Here is a 26,458-nt window from a genome sequence, read left to right as displayed (position 1 = left end):
AGAATCCTAGACCCCGAGGTCTGCCATGGGCACCGGGCAGAGAGAATGAGAGAGAGAGATCCGGTTGCTGGAGCTAGGGTAACCAGATAGAGCTCTGTCAGAAGAAAAAGGTTATGAGTCATATGCTAAGATCTAGGAACTCAGGCAGAGTAGGATCAAGGTCAGCAACAAGACTCAAGGTGAAGCTTCCCTGCTGCTGACCCCGGGCTCCAGGGAGCCCCTCACCACAGAAGGCATTGCTGGCTGAGCATCTTGGGCAGGGATGGAGAGCTGTGCAGTCAGCAGCCCCACTCGGGCTCTTCCTTTTCCTGTTTCCCTCCAAACATACACTCAACCACCCCCACTATAGTGTGGAGAAATCCCAAGCACACTCCATACCCAGGCAGGTGAGTGCCTGGAACCCAAGCCATCTCAGCACAGATTAACACCATGAGCAGACACCTTCCTGCATCATCCTCCCCAGGATCCCCCAGCACCCCCCCACACACACACCCCAGCTCTGACCTGTCTTCCCAGCTGCTCCAGGGATTCCATAATGTCCTCCTTTTCTAGCATCCTTTTCCTGGATTCACTCTGCAGCAAGGGTTTGCCTGTAGCTCGGCTCCAGATGTGAGCTGTGCTGAGCTAACTCTGGCCACTGGAAGACTCCTTTCTGTGTCTGCCTGTGTCTTTCTGTGTCTCCTTTCTTTACATCTGCCAGCAGCCATTTGATACATGTGTAACTCCTGGGGGAAAAGACACTACATGATGATACAGTTTGATTTGAGAAGCCTAAAATACCATTCCACCATCTCTTATCTGAAATTACAAATCCCCAAATCTTAAAAGTTAAAAGGTTTATAGGGGGTTCTGTGCCTTGTTTCTGCAAGTTCAGTGCCACAATGCATCTGGTGACAAAACCTGGCCTAAACTGATGTGAAGCCACTTTATCTTCACACCCACTTGGTGTAAAAATTTTTACATTTCATTGCAGAAATGTGCATGTGTCTGATTTTGAGATGCTACCCCATCCCCCGCCAGATGGTTTAACATGTTTGGTCCCTTTCTAGATTCTCAGACACTCTTGGCTTCAAGGGCTTCAGAAATAGGCATGGAGGACATTAGAGGAATTAGAAATTATAAACCAGAACTGTCCTGGCCATTGGGCGCCACCCTCACAAGTTCAAGTGCTGAAACGAAATTGCTGAAGACCAAAGATGATGTCTCTGTCGTTTCCTATTTCTCTGTCCTTCCCCAGCACCCCTGGCCTGTTGTACCCTTACCTGACTTGCTGCTGGAATGTGTGAGATCATTATAGAGTTGTCTTGAGCAGAGAACCTGTTCACATCTGGATGGCTAATGCTGATAATTACCACACTGGTTACTAAATCTGTTGGGTTTAGGTGAGGTGAGGTTCCACAGCTGGGGCTGCTGCTCACAGCTTCCCAGGCAGAGAGAGAGGTGAGAACAAAACCAAAGAAGGTGTGCTCAGATGCCCAGGCTTGAGTGAAACTGGTTAATTACCAGTCACTTGCTGTCTCCCTGAGTTGGAGTTTCTGGCTAAGAAACGATGGTGGATCAGACAGAATCTGACAGCTTGCAACTTATTCCCACACTAAGAAGGTGTCAGGGACCAGATGCAGAGGACAAGCGTGGAAACAATCTCACGGGTGCTGCGACCACAGCCACAGGATGCAGATGCCTTTAGAACAGGGTGGTGGCACAATCTAGCAGGTTACAGAGGCAACTACTCTCCTGTCCAGGGAGAAGGGAGTCAGGTATGCCTTTAGAGGAGTCTATTTGCTGCTGGGTGAAAGGTCTGGACTCCTACATTAAGCTCCAACAATCCCTGAGTCTTGTCTTCTAAAATGCATGAGAACAGGTGTGTGAGTGAACATTTATCTGAGAAACAGATCTGTAACATCTTTTTTCAGTCTCTCGAAAGGTTCAAAAGGCTCTTTGATCCCCAAAAGGAGGATGGTTATAAACCATTGTCCTAGAGCCCTGGAGAAAGAGGTTGACTGGGCAGACTCCCCAAAACTTCCAAGTCCCTAATGCTCAAGGGTGTGTGTGTGTGTGTGTGTGTGTGTGTGTGTGTGTGTGTATTTTTCAAGAAAAAGGATTCAGTAACTTCTGCCAGATTTTCAAAGGTATCTATGATCCTCAAAAAGTTAAGAACATGAACTTGTTTGTGGCTTAAAGGACTAGAAGGTTTGTCTAGGATTAGCTACTACTTTTCACAGGAAGATCACAGAGACCTGAAATCCGGGTTCAGAGTAATTCTGCTCAATATCTGGGGATAACCGGGTTGGGGCAGAGGCTAGCTGGCAGGACCTGAGAAAATATTGGGGGTAATTTTTAAGTGCCCAGAAGCCGGGCCAGTGGGTGATGGTCACAAAAATCTCAATAGATGGAAAATCCATCCTAGCTTCTTCCCCTTCTGACGGCAGATTCCCAGGCTCTTCTCTTCAAAGCCCTGTGCCTCGGCTTTCAGAAACCCAAAGACCTTACTTAAGGAAGCTCAAACTGCATTCAGTAAATACTTACTGGGTGCCTACTGTGTGCCGCTTTTTATTCTAGCTGGAAAACAAGACACTTGCCTTCAGAGTTACCGACCTAGGTCAGTTTCCTGCCCCAGACAGGGGTACTTGGGGCGCGGCTGACCGCCTCCTCCAGCTTAGCCTCCCGCAGCCCCGGTTCCAGTAGAGGCAGAGGCCATCACCCACCGCAGCGGGCTGGCGTGAGGAGGGGGCCGGAACCTGTGAGCCAAGCACTGAGCAGCTGCAGGACGACGCCAGGGGCCAGAGCAGGTGCACGGGGCTCGGCCCGGAGCCGCTGGAGCGGGGCGGGGCGGGGCGGGGCGGGGCCACCGCCGGCAGGGTGGGGGCGCGGGGCGGGGAGCAGACGCTGCCTCCCGCTGCTTAGCGGCGCCAGCTCCGGGAGCTGTGCTCGCCGCTCCCCGCCCGCTGGGGCTGTCGCGCAGCTCTGCTCTCCCCATACTGAGCAGCCCCCGAGAGGCGCTCGGACACGTCCCCAGCTGGATAAAGATCGGCTCTGCGCTCGCTCCGCAGCGCGAAATCTCGCCATCAGCGCGGCTGGCGCGGCCGCCCCGGCCCGCCCGGCGACGCCAGATCGCTATCTGGGGGCGAGCAAGAAAGCAGTGTCCCCGCTGCCGCCGCACCCTCGGCCGGCGCGGAGGGGGCCGCGGGGTCCCGGGCTGCCGCCCTCCCCTCCCCTCCCCCTTTGCATCCCTTCCCGGAGCTTCCTCCCGAGGGCCCCCCCAGCCCCGCCAGGCGCCCCTCCCGCCCCGCCAGGCCCCGCTGCCTCCTGAAGGTTACGCGCGCGGCGGCGGGGCGGGAGGGGCGCCTGGCGGGGCTGGGGGCGCCCGCCCTCCCGCCGCCCACCCCAGTCCTGCGCGCCGCGCCGGGCCAGCCGGGCTGCCGGCTGCCGCCGCCGCAATCCCGGCTCCTAAATCAGCGCGGGGAGGCGCCCCTTCCCCCACCCGGCTCCCCGGGCTCCCCGGGCCGCGATTGGCCGCGCCGGCGCCCCCAACCCCGGGCCCCCGGCTCCAGCTGCCGCGCCATTGGCTGCCGGCCTCCGCCAGCCTTTACATAAGCCCGGGCGCGCTCGAGTGGAGTTGTATAAAGCGGGCGCGCGGCGTCGGGGCGGGAGGCTCGAGGCCAGCCCGGGACCGGGGCTGGGAGCTGCAAGGCGGCGGCGCCGGCGGCAGAGGCGGCAGCGAGCGCCCGCGCTCCGGCGCCCCCAGGCGGCGGGGCTGAGAGCGCCCGAGGATGGCTCCGAGCGCCGACCCCGGCGTGAGTACCACTCCCGGAGCCCCCACCCCCGCGGGCGGAGAAACTTTCTCCAGCCCTGCGCTCCCCTCCCGTCTGCCCTCGGGTGGCAGGGATGCAGCCGGGAACCCGGGAAGACGGAGCCCGCGAAGGCGGCGCCTTTGCTCCCAACTTGCCAACGGGAGCGGTTGGCGCGCCGAGCTTCCCCAGCGGGCCGGGGGCAAGGCGGGCGCGGGGCTGGAGGTGGCGGGGAGGCGGGAGCGAGGGGCGACAGCCCGCCGTTGGCAGAGAAGGTGCTGGGGGCACACTGGAGGTCAGCGGCTTGGGGAAGGGGCGCCGGGGCCCGGAGGGGGCGGAGCAGGTGAGGAAGGCTGTGCAGGAGGTGTGGGGGTCTGGCAGCCAGGCGGGCTCGGCTTAGGGCCGGGGAAGCTGCTGGCCTCCGCCGAGTGCCTGTGCTTCCAGGCTGGGGAAGAGCCCCGGGGGGCTGGCCCTCCTTCCCCCGGGAAGCCGAGCTCTCCTCCCTGCACAGCGCCTGGTGGCAGGGAGCTCTGGGATCTAGCTCTGCGCGCGGTGTAGCTGCCAGCCGCCTTTTGCTGGACCGAGGTGTGGTCTCGCTTCCAGGATGTCTCAGGCAAGGCTGCTTCAGACGTTCCAGAGGAGCCGGGGGTCCCCCTGGACACCCGAGGGAGCCCAGCGAGGTTTTGATCGGGCCGCAGGCCGGGCTTGGGGGCATGCCCAGCAATGCAGCGCGCTTCTTTGCAGTACAGTAGTTGGAGCCCGGGTTAGTCCCGCTTCTGCAGAAACCAACTCAAGAATCCCAAGTCATCCCAGTCTGGATGGGAGCCTCCCTAGGGGTGGGGGTGGGGGCTTCCTCCGTGAATGACTAATGTGTCTTGCTGCCGCTGGTGGTGGGTTCACCTAGCATGGCTTCTGTGCGTCCTGAGAGGCGCTTCAGTTCCCCAAGCAGGACGCATTCGTGAGTCGCACTTGAGGAACCTTCTGGGATGGGTGCAGGACTTTCCAGGTGAAGCCGGGTGGAAGAGAGGTCATGGGGGCTCTGGGGGATAGAGAGCAGCTCCGTGGGGCTGTCTTGGATTGTGGGAGGACTCCTACAGAAGGAGGAAAGCTCTGGATGGGAGACCAGGGACCTTTATAACTTGGGGCAGGAAATACCCAAGTCTGAGTTTGAGTTAATTCGGTCACACTGAACCTCACTCTCAGCCACTTCAGCGGAGGGTGGAGAAATGGGAAGATGGTGGTGGTTCCCGTTCTGTCCTAGAGAAAGCGTTCTCTCTCTTTCTGGCTTGGTTTAGAGCATCCTTCTGGCAGTAGGTCCTAGAGTCAACTGAAGAGGCAACGATGGGAGTTTTGGGTCTTGGTGCTGGCAAAAAGGGCCACTGTTGAAATATTTTAGTTTCCCGTTGGTTCCAATGGGCTCTGGAGAAGGTCAAAGTGGGTGGCAGTCGGCTGCTCGGCACTTGCCCCATCGGGACTGGCTCCTTCAGCCTCAGCCTGGAGACCTTTTCTGGTAGTTATCAGTCCATTCCCAAACCCAGCTCCATTCTCTGCCTGCAGTTAACATTTCTTTGCTGCTGCATTCCCCAAGTCCTTTCTCCACTGGGGATTTGTGCGGTGAAATACCTGCTTGTTGCTCTTTCTTCCCTTTTCCCCTTCTGGGCCACACTTGGTGTTCTGAACCCTCATGTCTATTCCTTGGCACCGTGCTGTTTGTTGGTTAAGGGGGGGTCCTATGGCTGTATGGGGGCACCCCTCTGGACATGTGGACCAATGGCCTCTGTGATTCCAGGGAGTGAAACAGAGTCTTCTGGAGAGAGGACACCAGCCAGGGAAGTAGTTCTTAAACAGCTTGTGACAGCCTGGGTTGATTCTGGCCGCTTCCTTGCTGCCTGCCCAATTGGTGGAAGCTTAAAGGTGGAGCAAGCTTCTTGGTGTCCAGTAGGGGGCACCAAAACTACCTAGCTCAGGACTACTGACTTTCTCACTTCCTGCCCTTCACTGGCCACAGTAACTTAATGCTTTAAGGAAGCTCAGGCCTCATCCCTCCCCACCCCCCAGCTGTCACTGTTGTGATGGGGTGTTCTACCACAGGCTGTCTAGGCCTGAGGTGGTCCTGTGACCTCAGGCGCAATGGCGCAGGTGTGAGCACTACATTCCAAAGAGGCAGAGCTGGTAAAGAGACCCACCCATCCTCTGAGATCCTTCTTTTGGGCTTGGTTAGTATGGCCCTCAAGCTCCTTAAGGGGAAAGAACCCAAGAACATCAGATTGATGCTTCCTTGGGGGGTATCTAGCCTGACCTCATCCTGTCCCCAGCATTCACCTGTACATGAAATTTACAGGTGACAAAATTGAAGCCTGGTAAATGCAAGTACCTTGCCCAAGGTCGCACGGCTGCGCAGTGGACGAGGAAGCTGGGTCCTAGGATTCCTAGTTCCCTGTGGGAGGCTCTTTGCTCTCCAGTGATCTGCTTCCCCTTAACTGCGAGGATGGACGTGCGTTTTCTGTATCGCAGGCACTGGTGGTTACTGATTGACCAGACTTTGGTCAATTAACAACTTTAACAAATCGAGGGTAATTTTTAAAATTGTATTCAGAGTGAGGAGGTGAGGAGCAGGTAAAATGCTCATGTACATACGCAGGTGATGGAAATTCCTAATGTACTCTCCTCTTCCTCCAGTACCCTGTCTCAGAGTTCCAAGCAGTCTCCTAGGGAAAAGCCCCACAACTTCAGGTTTCTGTTCTTGCAGTTAGAAACTGGAAGCACCAGGCCCTCTCAGTGGTCTTGGAACCCAAACCTGGAGCTTTTCCCTTCCTTCACTAAGAAGTATGAGAGTGAGTGGTCTAGCACTTTCTGTCCTGCAGTCACACCCTGCTGGTGGGACCGCTCAAACTCAGATCCTAGATAAATTGGAGAGTTTCCTAAGAGTATTTGCTGATTTCCCCCATCCTTGCCACTCCCAGTCAAGGTCAGAGTGCTAGGATGTTCTATTTTGGCAAGATCCTTATGTTGGGGCTTTTTGGGTGACCTAGGAGATACCACCATCCCGTTGCCCTTTCTTGCATTTCTGTGAATCTGAATGTTGACAGCTGAACGAGACCCTGGAAGCAGGTTTGTTGAGTGGCCTCTGGGGTTCCTCCTCTGTTTTCCTCCCCACCCAAGTTTCTTGCATGCTGCATGGACTTTCTTGGGGTTCCTCTGAGAGCCTTAGCCAATGTGACATCCTGTCCTCATGAAGAGCCACTGTTACCCAGCGAGACAGAATTCTGAGAGAAGGAATCCTCCTCTGTCCCTGAGGCTCATGAAGAGATGCCGGTTGCCAGGGAGGATGCTTGAGGTTGCTCATTTTTCTCAGGCTCACAAACAAGGTGGGTCTTCATCTGCAAGGGAGGAGGGCGGTGAGTGACGTGCTCCTTTGTTTAAGTGGGGTTCTGAGAGCTGTACTTGAGACCCACACCAGCTCTCTGCTTTAGCTGAGAAATGGCCCTGCATTTTCAAAGCATGGTTGGTTCTAGAAGCAACCAGGGGAATATAACTGCGCACAATAGAGGCAGAACACAAGCTCTCTGGATGTTTGTTTAATGAGGAAAGGGCATGGAGTTTAAGAAGAGGCTTTAGACACTAAAAGGATGAGAAGCGCTTTGACGAGCCCCCTAGATGGTTGACCCTTATCCATTCTCATTACAGTAGTAAGGACAGTGGCTTAGAACCTGGCTCGCCAACTCCTGGCCTAGAGACCTTGAACAAACCATTGGCCCGCTGTGCCCCAGTTTCCTCCTCAGCTAAATGGTGAAGCTGGCGACCCTGCGAGGAGGGTAGTGCGCAAAGATCAGGGAGGCGGTCTTGAGCATGCCTCTGCCCTTGGTAAGCTATAAGGAGGAATTCAGCTGGAAGGGAGATTATTGCTGGATCACTGGGAGCCACACGGAGTCCTCTTTTCCCCAGCAAGCGAGGCGGAGTGTCCAGGTTTGCACATCAGCCTCTGCTTACAGCGACAGCGGGGCTGATGGACAAGGCCTTCTTGGCAGGGCTCCCTTCTTGTCTCCTTCCTTCCCCCTCTCAGGGTTTTCACTTTGGGGTTTTGCCATGCTTGGGGAAAAGAAATTTTACAGGTCCCAGGATAATTCTGAATGTGATGGAGGGCCCTGAGCTATTGATTCCTAAGGAAGGATCTTTGTGCTGGGAGAAACCTTCCTCAGAGCCCAGTGATTTAAGAGTGCTGACAAATCTGTGCTCACCGAGCCTCCTGCAGGTTGCAGATACAGGCTTCCAGGCCAGTCTGGACTCTGCGAAGAACAACCAACGTCTGGAGAGCCTGGCTCGTTGCTTAGGGGACATAAACCTGTGAACTCTCCTCAGGAGAAAGTATGAAATCAATTGGCTCATTATCACACCAAACACACCCTGGACCACTTAGGGCACTTAAGAAACAAGAAGTAACAAAAGACTGAGAGACAGTGTTCAAAAGTGTGCAGAAGGGTGTGAAAGGGATGGGGAAAAAGGGGGACCCAGTCCTTTTTCCCCTCCTGGATTGCTTGTGATCTTGACCTTATTAAAGTCCTTGGGCAGTAACTAGAGAGGTGACTTTGCCCCTACCTTCTAGACATTTGTCACCATTTGGAGACATTTTTTCTGGTTACAGCTGGAATAAGGGGTGCTACACACATCTACTGGGTAGAAGATGCTACAGAGGGAAGCCCCCCTACACACACACACACACACACACACACACACACACACACACACACACGCAGTGATCTGGCCCTAAATGTCAATGGTGCCAAGATTGAGAACACCTGGGCTGGAGCAGCAGCATCGCAGCAGGCAGGAGGTGGAGAGATGCGGGAAGTGCCCTCATCCCCTGCTCCCGTTACGCTGCCAAGGAGACTGAGATCCAGAGAGGAGAGGGAGCTGGCCAGGGTCGCAGAGCAAACAAGTGGTAGAGCTAGCCTGGAGCTCTGAGCTGCTCTCCCGGGGCAGACTCACCTATACTCCCCAGAGGCACTGTGAAGATTAAATGTGAACTGAGAAATCACTTAGGGAATTATAAAGAGACTATTATTAATATTGCTATTATTATGAATTTGGGAGTTTGGAAAGTTCTATTTCTGGCAGTGCTACTGACTCATTGTGTATTATTGGACAAATCATTCCCCCATCCCCATACGTGTGTGTGTGTGTGTGTGTGTGTGTGTGTGTGTGTGTTGGGTGGTCTTAGCAAAAGATCCATACATCAAAATCTTTATCTTTAGAGAAAAGCCCAAAGATTTGCCCTTCAAAAATCCTAGACCCTTCCATAAAAAAAAAAAAGATAAAAAAATTTCCTTGAAAGAAATCATGTTGACTTCGTAAGAAGCAAAGCGTTTACTTCTTGGAACAATTCCAGTCCCCTGGCCCTGTGAGTTGGTTCCAGCCCAGGAAATCTGATCAACATCCGGAGGAGAAACTGATAGCTCCACAAATGACAGGCGACTAGATTTGTCCCACTCCCTCCAGGAAGGGGAGATGGCGACTTCCCCGCCACCCTTTCCTGCGCAGCCCTCCTGGCCCTGGGAAGCTCTGCAGGGAACTTCAATGAGGAATGAGAAAGCGTGCCATTAATTAGTAAAACCTTGTTTACTTAACAGACATATTCTTAAAGATCTCTTCCAAGGGACATTTTGACATATTACTTTAATTAGCTACAGAAGAATCAAGAGTGCAGAGAGTGTAAAATGACCCTTGCTGTTGTTTCCAGTTACTGCTATCTTTCTTTGCACCCGATAAGTATGGCGGCAAGGTCACGGGATCACTGCTAGCTTGGGGACTGTCCGCTGTCCAGAGGGGGCATGACTACAGCGACCTCTTCCCTCCCCTATGCCAGCCTTCACCTACCCAGAGAGCAACCACCCCAGTGGAGATTATTGTACTGACCTCCCAGCCTCCTTTAGTGGATGGGGTTATTTATTTGTACTGATGATTGAACCCAGTGGAATTCTACCTCTGAGATGCACCCCAAGCCCTGTTTTTTGTTTGTTTGTTTGTTTCTTTGTTTTGAAACAGAGTCTTGCTAAGTTGCTGAGGCTCACCTGAAACTTTCCAAGTCCTGAAATTACAGGTTCACATCACCATGCCTGGCTTCTACATCGGTTGCTATCATTGTGTGTGTGTGTGTGTGTGTGTGTGTGTGTGTGTGTGTGTGTGTGTGATAGTGGGGATTGAACCCAGGAACTTTCTGCTTCTGAGCTATGCCCCTATCCCTATTTTTTATTTTGAAACATCTCACTAAGTTTCTGAGGCTGACTGTGAACCTGCAGTCCTCCTGTCTTAGCTTCCTAAGTGCTAGTTATAGGTGTGTGCCACCACACCCGGATCTATATCTGTCTTAAAGGAAGCGCAATGACCTGTAAATCCTGATACAGCTTTTAGGAGGGGGGAACAGGTCTAGGATCCCAAATTTTCCCTTTTGGTGGTACTGGGGTTCCTGGAAACCTTTCTACTTCCAGGCTACACTCCCAGACATATATATATATATATTTGGTGGTACTGGGGTTCCTGGAAGCCCTTCTACCTCCGGGCTACACTCCCAGACCTATTTTTACATTTTTATTTGGAAACAGGGTCTCCTAAGCCAGCGCACGCGGCTGGCTTCGAACCTGCGCGATCCTCCTGTCTCTGCCTCCCAAGTGCGGGGATTACAAGCGTGCGCCACCACGCCCGGCTATACTTTTTTTTTTTTAATTTGGAAACAGGGTCTCTAAGCCAGCGTGGCTGGCTTTGAACCTGGGCCATCCTCCTGTCTCCGCCTCCCAAGCGTGGGGATTACAAGCATGCGCCACCACGCCCGGCCCAAATTTTCCCTTTTGGATGAGCAGGAGAGTTCTTGGTAGGATTCATGGGTACAGCCCGTTTGTTTTATTTTGTTTTGTTTTTGTATAAGACCCAACCTCAGTCTTGTCCTTAGAGGTAGAAATCACTTGGGGTTCCCCACAGAGGGCTGAGGTTGCATCCCTCCCTGTCCATATGGGGGGGGGTGTCACTACCTAGATCTTTGCCTTTAATACTGTGCGGGTCCTGAGGACGGTCCCTTAGCCTCTGGAGATCAGTCCCTGTAGTGTGAGGCGTGGCGACAGTCCCTTTCCATCACAGCAGGCTCTTGCTCTAAGTGAAGCAAGTTCACTTTCACCCTGGTCTGTAAGGACAACCTCTGTTGTAGAAACCATAACCGTGTACCTGTCATTCAAGAAACTAGGTATATGCAAAGAGGGTTAGCAGATAGGGAAATAAGAGCCCCCAAGGAGAAACACTGCCTTGCAAGTGGCATGGGGGAGGCGCTGTGCCATTGGCTCTCATTCAGGTTTGGCACCTGGTGTGGTAGTTGGTACGTGCAAGGGCTCACCGGTATGTTAGGGGAACGAATCCCTATAGGGATGTAAATGGCCATTCCGGGACAGAGGTGGCCTCTGGTATTAAAAGGGACCTCCAAAGTGGCCTAGCTCAGGGAGACCTGCTTCCCTTCCAGCTCCTTTCCAGAGCCAGCATCGGGCACCAGGGTCATGTGAACTCCCAGTGCCCCACAGTTCAAGCAGGGTTTGGGGCCCTTTGCATCGATGCCCCTTGAGATAATGGCCTGTCCTGAGCCTAGAGCAAGCCGAAGTGTCTCTTCCTCTTCACCATCCTCAGCTGCTGCTCATACTTTTCCCTTCTACCTTCCCTAGGCTGCTGCAAGGGAGCTCAGGGCAGCTTTCCTTTGCTCTAAGCTCATGGAATAGATAGAAATTTGGATTGCCACTGAAGACAAACTAGGGAGTGAATCACTGCTTCACAGAAAGATTCCCAGGAGAATGCTTTTAAATAGCAAGGTCCACTAATGCATTTTAAATGATTGAGGAGAAAAAAAAAAAAGAAAAAAAAAAAAACCTGACCCACAGACTCTTAGGCCTAGAAAAGAACATTGGAGGTCATCCAGTGGCCTGCCCTACCCCCGCCCCTGGCTCTTCACATCTCCTCTGGGACAGTCTCACTCACTGTTCAGAAACACAGTCCCTCCACCCAGCACACCGCTGCCCCAAAGCTAACATGCCCTTTGGAAAATGCAAGTCTGATCATGTCTCTGCCTGACTTCAAAACCTCCTCCACGGTGTAACTCTGGGCTGCTTTCCTCGCCTCTGCAGGCTCTACAGACCCCGCAGTCTCTGGATCCCAGACCCTGCATTCCAGCAGCAGCAGCAGCTGCTGCATTCCCAGCATGCCCCAAGCTGTCTCACATCCATGCCTTTGATCCGTAGGTCTCTGCTACCTGGAATCTCAATTCACCTGCTCCAGAGAGCCTTTCCTGCCTGCCTTCCAACTCACCTGACTTGTTCATCCCTCCTTCCCACGGGCTACATCCCGACTTGTACCTGTTGCTCAACTTACCCCGCCGCCTTGTGTAGACTGTCAGCGCCCTGAGGTCAGGTCCAGTCCTGCCTCATCGTTTCTAACCTGGCCAGTAGGAGCTGTCTGCGTGTTTGAAGAACGAGTGTGTATATCACAGCATTCTGAGGGGTCTGCATTTGGAAAGCAGTATTTAAGAGTCAAAGAAGTCCACTGGGGTCCGTAGACAAATTAGCAACAGAAGCAAGCCTATTCCTCAAAGTCTTAGAGTCTCGAGCCCTCTGCCTCAACATTTGACAGCTTCTCCTGAAAGGGGAGCACCTACGTGCCTGGGCTCCGTCTCCTGAGACACGTTCATCCAGGCAGCAAACATTTATTACTAGTAGTAAGAGTGTGGTTATTGTTACCATTACCTATGCGCATGGGCTTTCTCTATGGCCGGCAGTGTGCTGACAAGTTAACACATAAAGCTCTCATTCTTTCTCACAGCAATCCTGTAAGCCTTGCTTCCCATTTTGCAGAACAGGAAGGCTGAGCGCTGAATCCTTGTTAAGAACCTACTGGGCTTTGTGCATAACCCAGGAGACTCCATGCATCCTCTTGCTTTCAGGAACAACCAATTTCAATAGCTTGATGATCTCGCACCCCTAGCCTGGGTCCCTGGGCTTTCTTCAGCCTTTTTCCAGAAAAGGACCAAGTCTCCTCTTCGAGTACTGCTGCAGGCAGTGTCTCGAGTGCTGTCCAGGCAGAGGGCAGACAGAGGAAGCCTCATATTTTCTTGGCACTGGAGAAGATGCATAAGACATGGCACCTTCTGGGGCCGGGGTGCTGAGATCTGGAGCTTCTTCCAGAATGATGATGCAGAGGACCAGGACAAGGGACCGGCGAAGAAACAAACGGAGGCATTAGAATATGCGCTGCCTGGGGCAAGGGCTGCAGCCTGTTCTCCATGTTCCCTTAGTGGCTAGGACAGTGCCTGATGTGGAGCAGGCAGGAGAAGAGCTGGGTGAGTGAGCCAGTAAGGGAGTGGCAGGCAGCTTTCTCTCTCCAGAGGGCCCCAGGATTCACCTCCCAGCGTCCTCTGCATCAGCCCAGCCCTTCATTGGACTCCTGTGCTCCTACCATGGGCTTGCCTGCTGTCTGCTCTCCCTCCTTTCCTCCTTCCCCTTCCTTCGTATCAGTGCTGGGGATGGAACCCAGGGCCTTGAGTGAGCAGCACTCTACCACTGAGCTGCACTCCCACTCCAGTCCCACCATGTCTTTCTTTCTTTCTTTCTTTCTTTCTTTCTTTCTTTCTTTCTTTCTTTCTTTCTTTCGGTGGTCCTGGGTATGGAACCCAAGAGCATTCTACCTCCAACCTACATCCCCAGCCCTATTTTTTTTATTCTTTATTTTGAAACAGGGTCTCACTGAGTTGCAAAGGGCCTCATTAAGTAGCTGAGGCTGGCCACGAACTACCATCCTCCTGTCTCAGCCTCCTGAATGCTGGGATTACAAGTGTATGCCACCACGCCCGGCTCCCCCATGTCATGCTAACATCCCACTCTGCCTGGATCATTCTCTCACCCTTTGGCTTGTATCACTGACAAGGCATCCACAGTCTTTCCCCAGCCCCCTTGGTTGCACCCCTTCCCAGCACTGCCCTGCTCCAGCCCGGCAGAGCCTCACTCCACCACACAATGGGCTCTCCAGCAGGCACAGGCCGGAGCGTTCTCTGTACCCTGTCCCTCTGGCCAGCCCACCCTTGCCTCTCTTACACCACCAAAGCAGAGGTGGTGGCTTCTTCCACTGTTTAAGACATCTCACTTGGTTTAAGATAAGTGTGTTTAGCATGGTGTCTACAAGTATCAGTAGTTTGTCTAGTTGCAAATCCAGGGTCTGCTGTGTACCAGTTGTGTGACCTTGGGCCACTTACTTCAGTCCACCTTAGCTTCTTTATCTGTACAATGGAAACAGTAGCAGGACCTACTGCACAGGATTATTACCTGGATGAAGTAGACATCCTGTGCAGGTTTAGAGTAGGCCCGGCCCACAGTAAGTGTCGCTGTTATTGCCATCCATCCTTTTACAGTACTCACTGTGTGAACTTGCAGCTCCGTGCCTCTGTACCAGGCTGCAGTACCAGGCTGGAGAGCCAGACGACAGCCACAGGGGGGTGGGGGAGGGGAGGGAGCGAGGTGACAAGCGTTACTCCAGTTCAGGTGAAGGATCAGGGGACATCTGAGATCTGGGAAGGAGAACCGACTCTCTGACCCAGTGATCATGAAGAAAGAACCAAGAACCAAGTCTTACGGCAGATTTCCAGCCCAAATGACCACGTTGGGTATGAAGGGACCCAGTTGCTCGCATCCTACATCCCTGCTCAGATTCAGGAGCAGCTGGGCAGGGCAGGCAGGGCTCTGGAGGGAGCTGGGTGCCACCTTTGCCTGGAATCAGCTGTGTGGCAGCCGGTCTTGGGTGTGCCTCGCACCTGCTCACCTCAGGCCCCCATGGGAGGGCGGTCAGGGCTGAGCCTGGCCAAGCTCAGCCCATGGATGGCCCCTGCAGGGGTCAGGTCCAGAGAGGGCTCTCTGGGCCCTGTTCTTTCCAACTGGCCAGTCTGAGGCAGTGGGGAGTGGGAGGGAGGCTGGGAATATTGCTCTAGTCTGGCACTCTCCATCTCACACTATTGACATTTGGGCCTGGGTGTTTCCTGGTTGTCGGGGCCAACATGTGCACGACAGACCATTCACCAGCTCTAGAAAGGAGGCCAGTAACACCCCCTTCCCTAGCTTGACAACCCCAAATGCCTTTAGTTACTGACAAATGTCCCCGGGGACAAAAGGAACAAAATTCCCCTGGTGAAGAACCACTAGTCTAATGGAAGGTCTGCAGTCCTGGAGGCAGAGCAGGGCAATGGCAGGTCCCCTTGACCTTTGCAGGAGTCTGCTCTCTGTCATACCACTCTTTCTTATGCTTCTTATCCCGCACTCTGTATGTGTGTGGGGGGGATGGTTACTGGGGGTAGAACCAAGGGGCTACACTCCCAGCTTCATTTTTTTATTTTGAAACAGGGTCTCACTAAGTTGCTAAGGGCCTAGCTAAGTTGCTGAGGCTGGTCTCCAACCTGTGTGATCCTCCTGTCTCAGCCTCCCAAATACTGGGATTACAGGCGTGTGCCAGCTCACCTCGTGTATCCAGCTAACTCTTAGTGTCCAAAGTCCAGCCACAGCGTCCTCCACCCATCTGGGGAGCACGCCCCAGCTCCTCCCACAGGATCATTCTGGCCGCTCCCCCCACTGCAGCACCCTCACCTATATTCTAAGTGTTGAATACTTTCTCCCTCTGACCTTGGTGCCTAGCCCCACCCCAGGTTCACCATGAGCCTGCAGGAAATGTTGTGCGTTTGTGAGCCGGAAAACCTCTGGCAGCTCTTCTCCAGCGCTGCTTTAGTTCCAGGAGCTCTTTTGTGTGTCTTTGTGTAGATCTGGTGGCCCAGCCTATGCAGGGCAGGGTGCTCCTGTGGCTGCCTCCCTGCCCCAGGCTTGGGCTCTCCAACAAGTGTCTGCAAAAGGTCTCTATCCCTCTGCAGATTTCCAACATCTGAAGCGTTTGGACCTCTTGCTTTTGTGAGCGCTTGGGGTGGGTCCTTGCTCTCTGGATAATTGCAAAAGAACTGCTTGCCCTGGAAACTGCCCTGGAAGCCTCTCCTCGCAGCTGCCTGACCCCGCAGTAGAGAATCCAGGTTGCTTGGTTACCAGTTTTCAGACCCAATTCAGGAAAGTCCCGAAGCCACAGAAAACTGAGTTAGGCTGCATGTGACCCAGAGGAAACATCTGAAGATTCTCCCCTGCCTAGGGGAGACGGGAGCCGCCGGGGCTCCCTTACCCCTCCAAGCCCAGCAGGTCAGGCGATCCCAGGTACAATGAGGACCCCAGGATCAGAAAGGTGGAAAACATGCCCAAGGTCACTAGCTGGCTTGGGGTGGGGTTGGAATCCAAATCCAGGTTGCTGACGCCAAGCTTTGGGCTCTCTCTGGCCTGCTGAGCGTTGTTCAAAAAGTTCGCTTATGGAGCATTTTAAAGAAATAATTATTATAAAGCAGTTCTTCTCATAGCCTGAAACACAAGTTCCACCATCTCTAGCTTTTAGGAAACCCGTCCTTTCTCCCTCTCCACTCCTGCGCTGCAGGAGAAGCACATGACTCTTACCAGGGTGCTGTGTGCTCTGGCCCAGGCTCTGCCTTCAATGCTGAGCCCCATCTCCTCTGGGCTGCTCTGCCCTGGCTGGCCATCTGTGGCCCCCACACAGGGTGCCACACTTGCACCACTGCCTGTTGGCAGACCCTCAGGAGGCAAGGACCGGGTTATATTCCTCTCTGCATTCCCAGAATGCCCTGCATCTCTAGCAGATAGTACACAGAGTACTACATACTGGGTACTACAGTACTGTACACACTACTAGTACATGCTACATACTGTGTAGTACTCTGTACAATGCCAGTGCTGCTTCCACTGGTGAGTACTACTCACAGTACCCCAACACATAGTAGGTACTTAATACACAAGCACTCAAGAAAACAAAAACACTCTGTTCAACGTCCTTTCCTGTGCTATTTTTAACTTTTCTACCTGTCCTCCCGAAGGATTCAGATGTTCACAGTGGTGTGACAGGAGGCTTCCCAAGCGAGCCATATCAAATGCGAGGTCACTCCCGGCTCCTGCTGCCCTCTGCTTCAGGCAGTGTCAGCCTGCTCTGCTTTCTGCCCCAAACTTCCTATCCCCCCCTCCATCGACACTCTGTAGCTAAATAGATTTTCTTCATAGACTTCAACAAGCTGGTGATGAATTTCGGAAGTAGAAACATTTTTCACTTCAAATCAGGTTGCAGCTCACACTTCCATCGAGGGACCGTGAGTCTGGGCAGTGGCTAGTAACCCAGACTGCCCAGTAACATCATCCTGGCAGCTGTAAAATAATAGGGCCACAAAGCCCTCAGTAGACCAAGCAAATCCCGCACCGGCCAAAGGCCCCGCGGGCTGGGGGTCAGCGGCGGCCCAGTTCTCAGCGCCCCCAGGTGATTCTGCCGGGCAGCTGAGGGTGGGAGAAGCCTTGCTCCTCAAAGCGAGGGCAGCAGAGCAGCAGGCTGGGCGTCACGGGCAGCCTGTTAGACACGCAGCACCCGCCATGGACTCAGAATCTGCACCTGTCCATCCCCAGGTGATTGTTAAGCACGTTACTGTTTGAGAAGCCTTGCTGTAGAGAAAGAATAGTTTCTAGACACCTATGACGAGTCACAAGCAGTTTCTGCTGATTCATATTATCATTTGGACGTATTCCTTCCTTTCTTCCTTCATTGAACAAATATTAATAGAGCACCTCCTCGGATGGTTTCTGGGAACACACTGGCACGCATCTCTATCTTGGCCTGGAAATTCTGCCCATACCTTGTTTTCTCTGGATGCTTCCTTTTGATGGTATCTTGCTCCTTTCTCCTTGAACTGCCCCCTCCAGTTCCAACTCTTCCTCTCTTGTCTCCTGTTACAAAAAAAAATTAGGAACTTCTGCCATTTCCTAGTGACTGTGGCAATTTGACCTTGAGCTAAAGACACTTAGGATGTATGGAGGTGACCTGAGTCTGGGCAGCCCCGGGATTGCATGGCCCTAGGTCTGGTTGCAACAGCTCCTGAGATCTAGAGGCAGAGGAGAAGGTTCCCGAGCCCATCCCAGACCTTCACTGCAGCATGCAGCCGGGCTTCACGAGTTGGAGCTGTGGAGTAGAACTGTGCTTTCAATGCACACCAGCACTACCACCACCACCTGGGAGCCTCTTAGAAACAGAGGATCTTGGGTTCCACAGCTGAGTGATTGAATCAGAATCTACTTCTTAACAAGACCATCAGATGACTCATGGACACATTAAAGTTGAGAAGCCTGAAACATGGGTGTAGAACCATGTTTCTCAGCCGGGCGTGGTGAAGCACACTGTGTCCCAGTACTTGGGAGCTGAGATAGGATCATAGGTTCAAGGACAGCCTCAGCAACTTAGTGAGACCTCCCACAACTTAGTGAGACCCTGTTTCAAGATAAAGACTAAAAGCCGGGCATGGTGGTGCATGCTTGTAATCCCAGCATTTGGGAGGCTGAAACCTGGAGGATCACGGTTCGCGGACAGCCTCAGCTACTTAGTGAGGTCTTCTGCAACTCAGTGAGACCCGGTTTCAAAATAAAGAATAAAAAATAGGGCAGGGCGTGTAGCTTGGAGATAGAATGCCCCTGGGTTCCATCCCCAGACCGGGAAAAAAAAAAAAAAAAGATACAGACTAAAATAGGTTTGGGGTGGATAGAATTCAATTCTAGGTAGGGTTCAATTCCCAGCACCACCAAAAATACTTTAAAAATTCCAGTGCCCAGCCTGCATTCTAGGTCAATGAAATCAGGATATCTTGGGATAAGACCCAGGCACGAGTACTGTTTTTTATGATAAAATATACCGAACACATAACTTATCATTTATCTTATTTAAGTTCAAGGGCATTAAGTTCATTAACATCGTGGTGCGACCATCGCTGCCATCTCTCTCCAGGACTTTTCATCATCCCACACTGAAACTCTATAGAAACTCTATACTCATTAAACACTGGCTTTCTATTCCCTCATCTCCCAGCTTGTGGAAACCACATTCTATTTTTCTATCTAGAAATCTGATTACTGTATGCGCCTCATGTAAGTGAAATCAAACCATATTTGCCCTTTTGTGACTAGTTTACTTCATCCAGCACAATGTCTTCAGGATTTGCTTACACTGTAGCACCTGTCAGAATGTCCTTCATTTTTAAGGCTGAATAATATTCCCTTGACCATATTTTGTTTATCCATTCATCCCTCCAAGGATGCTTGGATTGTTTCCTAGTGACCATTGTGAATAATGGTGCTATGTGCATGGGTATAGAAATATTTGTTGACTTATCTTTTTTTTTCTCAATTCTTTGGGATATTTACTCAGAAGGAATTACCAGATTTCACGATGATTCTGTATTGGAAGTTTTGAGGACCCACCATATTGCACCATACCAGCAGTGCACAAGGGTTCCAATTCCCCATGTCTTCATCAACATTTGTTATTTTTAAATGTTATTATATTTATCCTTATCGTTATGAAATGATATGTCATCATGGTTTTCATCTCTATTTGCTATATAATTAATGGTTTCATGTTCTTATTGGCCATTTGTATATCTTTGAAAAAATGTCTATTCAGTGTCTATTCAAGTCCTTCGCCCACTCTGAATCAGTTTGTGTGTGTATGTGCGCGCATGTGTGTATGTGTGTGTGCGCATGCGTGTACAAATGTTAGAATCACTTTAGGTATCTAGTCTAGACAGTAATTATCTTATTAGATATATGATTTGCAAATATTTTCACCCATTTGTAGGTTGCCTTTTTTACTCTTTTGATAGTGTCTTTTGATATACAAAAGTTAAAAAAAAATTTTTTGTACTAGAGACTGAATCCATGGGCATTCGAACTCCAAGTTGCACCCCAGCCCTTTTTATTTTTTATTTTTTATTTTGAAACAGGGTCTCACTAAGTTGCTGAGGCTGGCCCCAAACCCTCAACCTCCTGTTTCAGCCTCCCTGGTACTGAGATTACAGCTGTGATCCGTTGTGCTCGGTGAAAGTTTTTTTAATTTTGATGTATCCCATTTTATTTAGTTTTTCACTTGTCATCTTGCTCTTGGTGTCTGATCCAAAAAAAATCACTGTCACGCACAAGAATTTTTTAAAGCTCCCCTAAGTGATTCCAATGTTTCTCAAACTTAAACGTGCATTCAAATCACCTGAAATCTTGTTAAGATGCATGTTCTGATTTATTAAGTCTAGGGTCACACATGAGAATTTTTTAAAGCTCCCTAAATGGTTCCAGTGTTTCTCAAATCTTAACGTGCATTCAAATCACCCGCAGACTTGTTAAAATGTATATTCTGACTTATTAAGTCTGGAGTGGGGGCGGCTGTAACAGAGTCCTAGAGAAAGCTGATGCTGCTGGTCTAGACGATTCTGGAGAGCATTTCAGGACCTGATGTCTGTGGCAGTGACCCAACTTGATTTCCTTTTTCTGAGTCCTGAGAGGAGAGTGTAGATAGGCTCCAGGCCTTCTCCAAAACTTCCTGATCATGACTGTTTCACAACCCACCATCAAGATAACCCACCACTCACTCTCCAACTTTCATCTGGTAGCTCGGAGCCCAGGTGGGTGCCAGTGGAGCCTTTGGTATGGCAGAGGAGAAAAGGGTAAAGGACACTCCGTACCCCTCTCCTTGCCCCCCAGGAGAGGCCGCCCACCCTCTGCCCATGTTGATTGAATTCAGGGTCCAGACTTGCGATGACTGTTTCTCTCTGCCTTGGCCCTGATGGAAAGCTGTTTTGTTCAAACTATGTTTAATGTGCTCAGAAAAGAAAAGCCCACAGCTTGGTCTGCAGTTGATAGAAGCAGCTGCTTGTGGGGTGGGGTGAGACTGCTAATGGTCTGCTTCTCAAAAATCTCTTATTCCATCATGAAATTTTAGAGCCAGGAAGGAACTTTAGAGGAAACTTCCCAAACCTTCATTTTGAAGGATAAAGCTGGGACCCAAAGAGATTCTGACTTGTTAAAAATCACCCAGCAAAACAGAGGTTGGCCCAGGGGTGCATTGTTTCTTTCTCATCTTGCTGTAGGTTATTTATCTGAAAATGGATAACAGAGTAGCTTCTTTTCTCATATGGCTCCTTTTATTAAAAGTTTTACTTTTCAGGGAAAAGGTAAAAACCAAGAGGCTGGATCGTGGTTCTCGCCTCTCGTGGCCTTCACTAGAAAATCCCTGCCAGTGAAGCTTGTATTCCCCTAATAGGACCTGAAAGCTGTGGCAGTGACCCAACTTCAGGTACGATGCCTGGAAGGAGCTAAGCTTCTAGAAGGCCTGCCCAGTGCCACTTTTCTCTTCCGTGTCCCTTGCCAACACTGGAATCCGATCACTCTTTCTAGCCACTGTCAATCAATCAGACTTGGCTCTTGAGTTGAAAATCATCTGCTGTCCCTTCAAAAGAAGTCATACCTTGAAAATTCCAATGACCTTCAGATCTGTGCCATATTTCATCACATCTACACTGGTTATTAAATACTCTTTCTCTCCCCACACACCCCCTCACCTGCTCATTATCCAATTATGAGTTTCCTTTATCCAATCAAACTTCCTGCCAAGTTACAGAGCTCTTACAGTGATGCATTTGCCTCTAGTGATTAGACAGCCCAGTAGAAGATGCTGCCTCGTTCAGACATCTCTGTAATTTGGGATGACCTCAGTCTGGTAGTGCAGCTCCTAACATGCACACTGTGTTCCTCCTTCCCAGAAGGCTCACCCAGGAGTCTCTGCCCCATACTTGGAGCCCCACCCCCAGGTCGCTCTCCAGGATGGCACCAGGGAGGCTTCAGATCCTTTTTGGCTCTGAAGGCAGGGCCCGGGCCCCTTTTAGTCTCTGAGCCCTTGATCTGGAGCAAGCTCATTTGCTGGCAGGAGCATCTGTCTCTGCATGGGGAGACAGTCTTCAGACCTTCCTCGCTCTTCCCTCATTAAGACATCAGCCTCACTCAGCGTTGCAGCCAGATGCACTCATCAGCCAGCAGCAAGAGTTCCCTCAGGAAGAGGCTTGCTACCTCCTGAAGGCAGGAAGGCACCACGGTGTCTGCCAGGACAGGACCCGTGCAGGCTTTGTGGGACTCATCCCAGCAGGCCTTTGGGACACCCCTCGGTGAGAGCCAGTTCTCTGCCTGCGGGCGGAGTCCCCGGTGGCACCGTCTGTAGCATCCTGAGTGTCTCCCTGGCGGACGCGCGCAGTGGGTGGAGTCCTTCCGCCTCCCTGGCCATTCTCATCTGTCTCCTGGGTGAGTGCCACTGGCTCCCGTGGCCCCAGGCTGCTTGGCAACACCCTGAGTTATGTTAGAGATATAATAATGAATTATACAATGCATTATACATAATTAATTTATAATAAAACACGCACGCAGTGGTTTAATTTCTCCAAGTGAATGATGTGCTACCCGCCAGGCCTTGCTGGATGGAATGCTTTCGCCAACTGCTTCATGGTCTGGAGGCAATGGCCAGCTGCCTTGGGGAAGGATCTTGGCTGGGAGGACCTGCCAGTTGCAGAGTCTCTGCAGGCTACCTCTGGGGATTCCCACAGAAGAGCAATCCTTCACTGCCTCTGTTGTTCTAGACCTGGGCACTCCGGGCTGGGTGAGGGAGAGGTGTCTCACCCTCACCTTCGCACACCCTTCCTTCCACAAATAGGTATTGGGTGCCTGTCGTGTGCCCTGTCCTTGGCTTGGTGACTCTCAGTGAATAAAAGAGACAAAGGTCTTTGCCCAAGTGGGGCCTATATTCTTGCAGAGGAAAGACAGTAAGTGTAATGAATAAGTAAATCACATTGTGTTGTGTTACGCAGTGATAGGTGCTATAGGAAAAGAGGAAGCAGGACAGGGTGCGTGATGGGGTGGGTCATACTTGTAGAGAGTGATGAGGACAGGGTTTGTGGCAAAGCAGAAGCCTAGGAATTGGCAAGCCTGGTGTGACAGAGGAGAAAGGCACTTCTGGGCCAGCTGAGACTGGGCTTTCCTGGGCTGCTGTGGCTACAGGATCTTCCAGTAATGCTCACCTAACTTTTGGTTTCAGGTCTTCAGGATGTTACTGTTCCCACTGCTGCTGTGGTTCCTGCCCCCCTCAGAGGGGTCCCAACGGCCTGAACCCATGTTCACGGCAGTCACCAACTCGGTTCTCCCCCCTGACTATGACAGCAACCCCACACAGCTCAACTATGGCGTGGCAGTCACGGACGTGGACCACGACGGGGACTTCGAGATTGTTGTGGCCGGGTGAGTGCCTCCCACCTGGAGTGTGACAGATATATTAGCCAGCTTGGCTGGGTTGTGTCATGTAACAACTAACTCCAAAACCCAGTGATCTGTGGCAACACAGGTTCTTGCTCATAGGTCTGTGGTCTGGGATGCTATGGCCATGACCTTTGCCACATCAGGGAGCTGGGAAGGAGGGCCGTTTGGAGGGTACTGTTTGATCCACAGGCTTTCCAGAGCTTCAAGGCCTTCTCTTCTGATCCCATAAGCCTTGTTGGTTTGCACAGGTATTACCTACTTCCTACTGGGGCTCTAGGATCTCTCCACAGGAGAAGGAGATGCTCACTGCTGCCTTTGTATGGCTCTCTTTACATGACTAAGAAAATGCTAATTTCCCACTTAAAGAAGAGGGGAGAATGGACATCAAGAGGCCTTGCCCACTGTTCTCCTTTCTAGGAGAAAAGCATAGACTTGGGAGATGGAGCCCCGGGGCGCACAGCTTTCTGGTTGGTTGACCTTGGGCCGATCCCTGACTCACTGAGAGTCAGATACATCATCTGTAAACGTAGTGGCTCCAACTTGTCCTGAAACCTCAACAGGCCACCGCACCTGACAGTGCGTTGTCAATTCTGCCGATCACCATGGGTGATTATTATTTATCGACCACCGCCTTGTGCCAAGCACTGTACATCATCTTATTTCACTCGCATCCTTATTTCATTCTCTTATCCTCCCCATGACACTATCTTCCCCATTTAGAGAAAAGGAAATTGAGGTTCAGAGATAGTAAGCAGCTTTCTATCAAGTAAATAAATAGTAACTGGATGAGTCAGGATTTGGACCTCAGGCTTACTAACTCTAGAGCTGCCAAACTACACTGTACAAAGTTCAGCTATCACTTCAAAAATCAGTCAGTCAATACGAACACTACAGGGGCCTGTCGACCTCATTCTGGGAGGCCTGAGCTTTTATGATAGCATGAACAAAGTACCTGGCAGGTAACATTATTTGTAGCAGTTGTATGTAACAGTGAAATGCATGACCTTGGAATCAGAAGACGTAGGTTTTTAGTTTTAACTATACCTGAGATGCACATATTGGATATACCCCCCACTATCCAACAGGCTCAGTGGTAATGATGTATAGAAAAGATTCTTTGTAAAATTAATTTCTTCTTTCAGTATTCATTTCTTCTACCACGTGCAGAGGAGAGATACTAGACTGTAGACCTTAGAAAAGGACTAGGTAGTGGGCCATCCAATAGAACTCTCTGTGATGACATAAACATTTTATGTTGGTGCTGCCTGGTATGGTTTCCATTAACCACATTCAGCTATTAAGCATTTGAAATATGGCCAGTGTAATCGAGGAACTGAAATTTTAATTTGATTTAATTTAAATTAAATAGCCACATTTAGATTGAACAGTTCAGTTCTGGTCTTTTAGAAGGAAAAACTAAGGAGCAAAGTATGACGGGAAAAAGGGCTATGGGAATGGTTGTAGCAATCCTCTTGACCCAAGCAGAGCTGAGCAGGGATTTGGCCAAGCAGCAGGCCTGTGTTCAGCCCTGTGACTCAAGGAGAAGTCCGCCTGACTGCCACAGCCATGTGCGCCCTGCTAGAGTCTCTGGTTAAAGGACTTTGATGCGCTTCTGAGACCTTCTGGCTGGCCCTGCCTCCTGCAGAGTGACCCCAGCCTCCCCCTGGTAGGCCTCAGGGCTAAGGGACAGAGGACAGAGAGACTAGCTGGCAACCGCCCTTCCCTCCTCCTGCCCACCCCACCCCAAGTACTATTACAAACATGCTCTTTTTTGAGCTTGGAGGATAGTATGATCTTGTATTCCCACAAATTAGTATGGGGGAAAAAAGACCTGAGATGTGAACAGAAAGTCTTCTCGCCTTCTTCCTCTACTGGAATACTTGGCAGGAGCCACCAGGCACAGGAAAAGCTGTCTCCACCAGCAAGGCTCTCTGATTTTAGTAGCTCCAGCACTGGACAGCCAGCGCTGGTTCTTGAGCCTGGCACTCCTGGCCACTGCAGCAGACCTCAGGCTTTCTCCTGCTCCGCAGCTCCCTCTTCTCCCAGGGCTCTAGGGGGAGGGGAAGAAAGGGCCTGGCAAGGCGGGCACATCCCCAAGAAAGACGCAAGAGCTTCTGGAAGCTTCTGTTTATTATTTATGCCATCCTTCTGTTCCTTTCTGTGGCACCTCTCTCCAAGGCATGGGCAATCATGGGCTGCACCACCTCCTGGTGGTTTCATCTTGAGGATGGGGCTCAGTGGTAGAGCACATGCCTGAGGCCCTGGACTTAATCTCCAGCACCATAAAAAAAGGAAGGAAGGAAGGAAGGAAGGAAGGGAGGGAGGGAGGAAGGGAGGGAGGGAGGGAGGGAGGGAAGGAGGGAGGGAAGGATCAAGCCAGGTACTGTAGTGCCTATAATCCCAGGATTTGGGAGGCTGAGGTAGGAGGATCATAGGTTTGAGGTCAGCATGTGGAAACTTAATGAGACCCTGTCTCAAAATATAAAAGAAATAATAAAATGGGCTGGGGTGCAGCTCAGTGGTAGAACACCCCTGAGTTCAATCCCCAGTACAAGAGCAGGGAAGGGAAGGAGGAACTGAACTAACTGAGAAGGGCTTGCCACAGGTTGCTCCTGACCCAGGTGTGTTTGGGAAGAGCAGAATCACTCAGCGGCAGAATTTTCAGAGTCTTCTTGCCCTTCCTGGTCGGAGGCAGTGCTTTCTGCCCTCATAACCCCTTTGCTGAGGTCGGTTCTGTGGCTTCCAGCGTGGTCTCCACCCCACCCACCCTCAGGTGTGCAGGGCATTGCTCTTGCATTTCCTTCCTGAGCACTTTGCAGGACATTTATCTTCCTCTTCAGTGAAGTCTTTTCCCCTTTCTCTTCCAAGGGACTCATGATATTGGCTTTCACGTCTTCTGTGGTAGAGAAGCTGGACTGTCATTATCATTTGTAGTTACCTTAGAGTAGATGTCTGGCTTGCTACTTACTGTGGGCCCTGTAGGACTCTGGAGTCGTCCTCTGGAAGCAGGACCATCCGGCTTTGATTCTGGATGAGCCAATCCAAAAGGGCTCTTCTCCCAGAGAAGGGTCATGTCAGGCAGCCTCAGTTTGAGAACACTTAAGCTGATGGGTGTTGTTCTGAAAGGTGCGGTTTGTTGCTCACCTCCGGTGATGGATAAGAGTTCTGAGGACTGGATGGTGAAATAGAGCAGCCCTCCAGGCCCAGGTCAGGATTTCTTTGTGGCTATTTTGAAGCATTGTGAATTCTCAGAGTATCAGAAAGACAAGTTCTAATTTAAGTACCAAAATACATTCCAAAGGCAAATATAACTTTTGATTATCTCTAGCTTAGGATGATTTATCACTGTCTCCTCCTTTGGGCCGGATAACCAAGAGTTGACTATATAGACATATTTACATCAGGGCCTTG

The 26,458-nt window shown here is 51.3% G+C and overlaps 1 protein-coding gene across 2 annotated transcripts in view; it reads left to right on the top strand.

Annotated features, from left to right (window-relative positions):
• Positions 1 to 3,770: 3,770 nt before the first annotated feature.
• The window catches only part of CRTAC1 (cartilage acidic protein 1), a gene marked incomplete at both ends in the record, with an annotated part of 149,462 nt that continues 126,774 nt past the window's right edge, over positions 3,771 to 26,458 (top strand). For both annotated transcript variants that reach the window (XM_080695085.1, XM_080695084.1), the window contains 2 exons: positions 3,771 to 3,794; positions 22,830 to 23,029. In XM_080695085.1, the coding sequence (XP_080551211.1) occupies positions 3,771 to 3,794; positions 22,830 to 23,029 (224 nt within the window). The remainder of the gene's footprint in view (positions 3,795 to 22,829; positions 23,030 to 26,458) is intronic.

This window comes from Muscardinus avellanarius, assembly GCF_963383645.1.
Source record: "Muscardinus avellanarius genome assembly, chromosome: 4".
NCBI lineage: Eukaryota > Metazoa > Chordata > Mammalia > Rodentia > Gliridae > Muscardinus > Muscardinus avellanarius.
The sequence above is the reverse complement of the archived record's forward strand: the minus strand, read 5'-3'. Positions and strand labels throughout refer to the sequence as shown.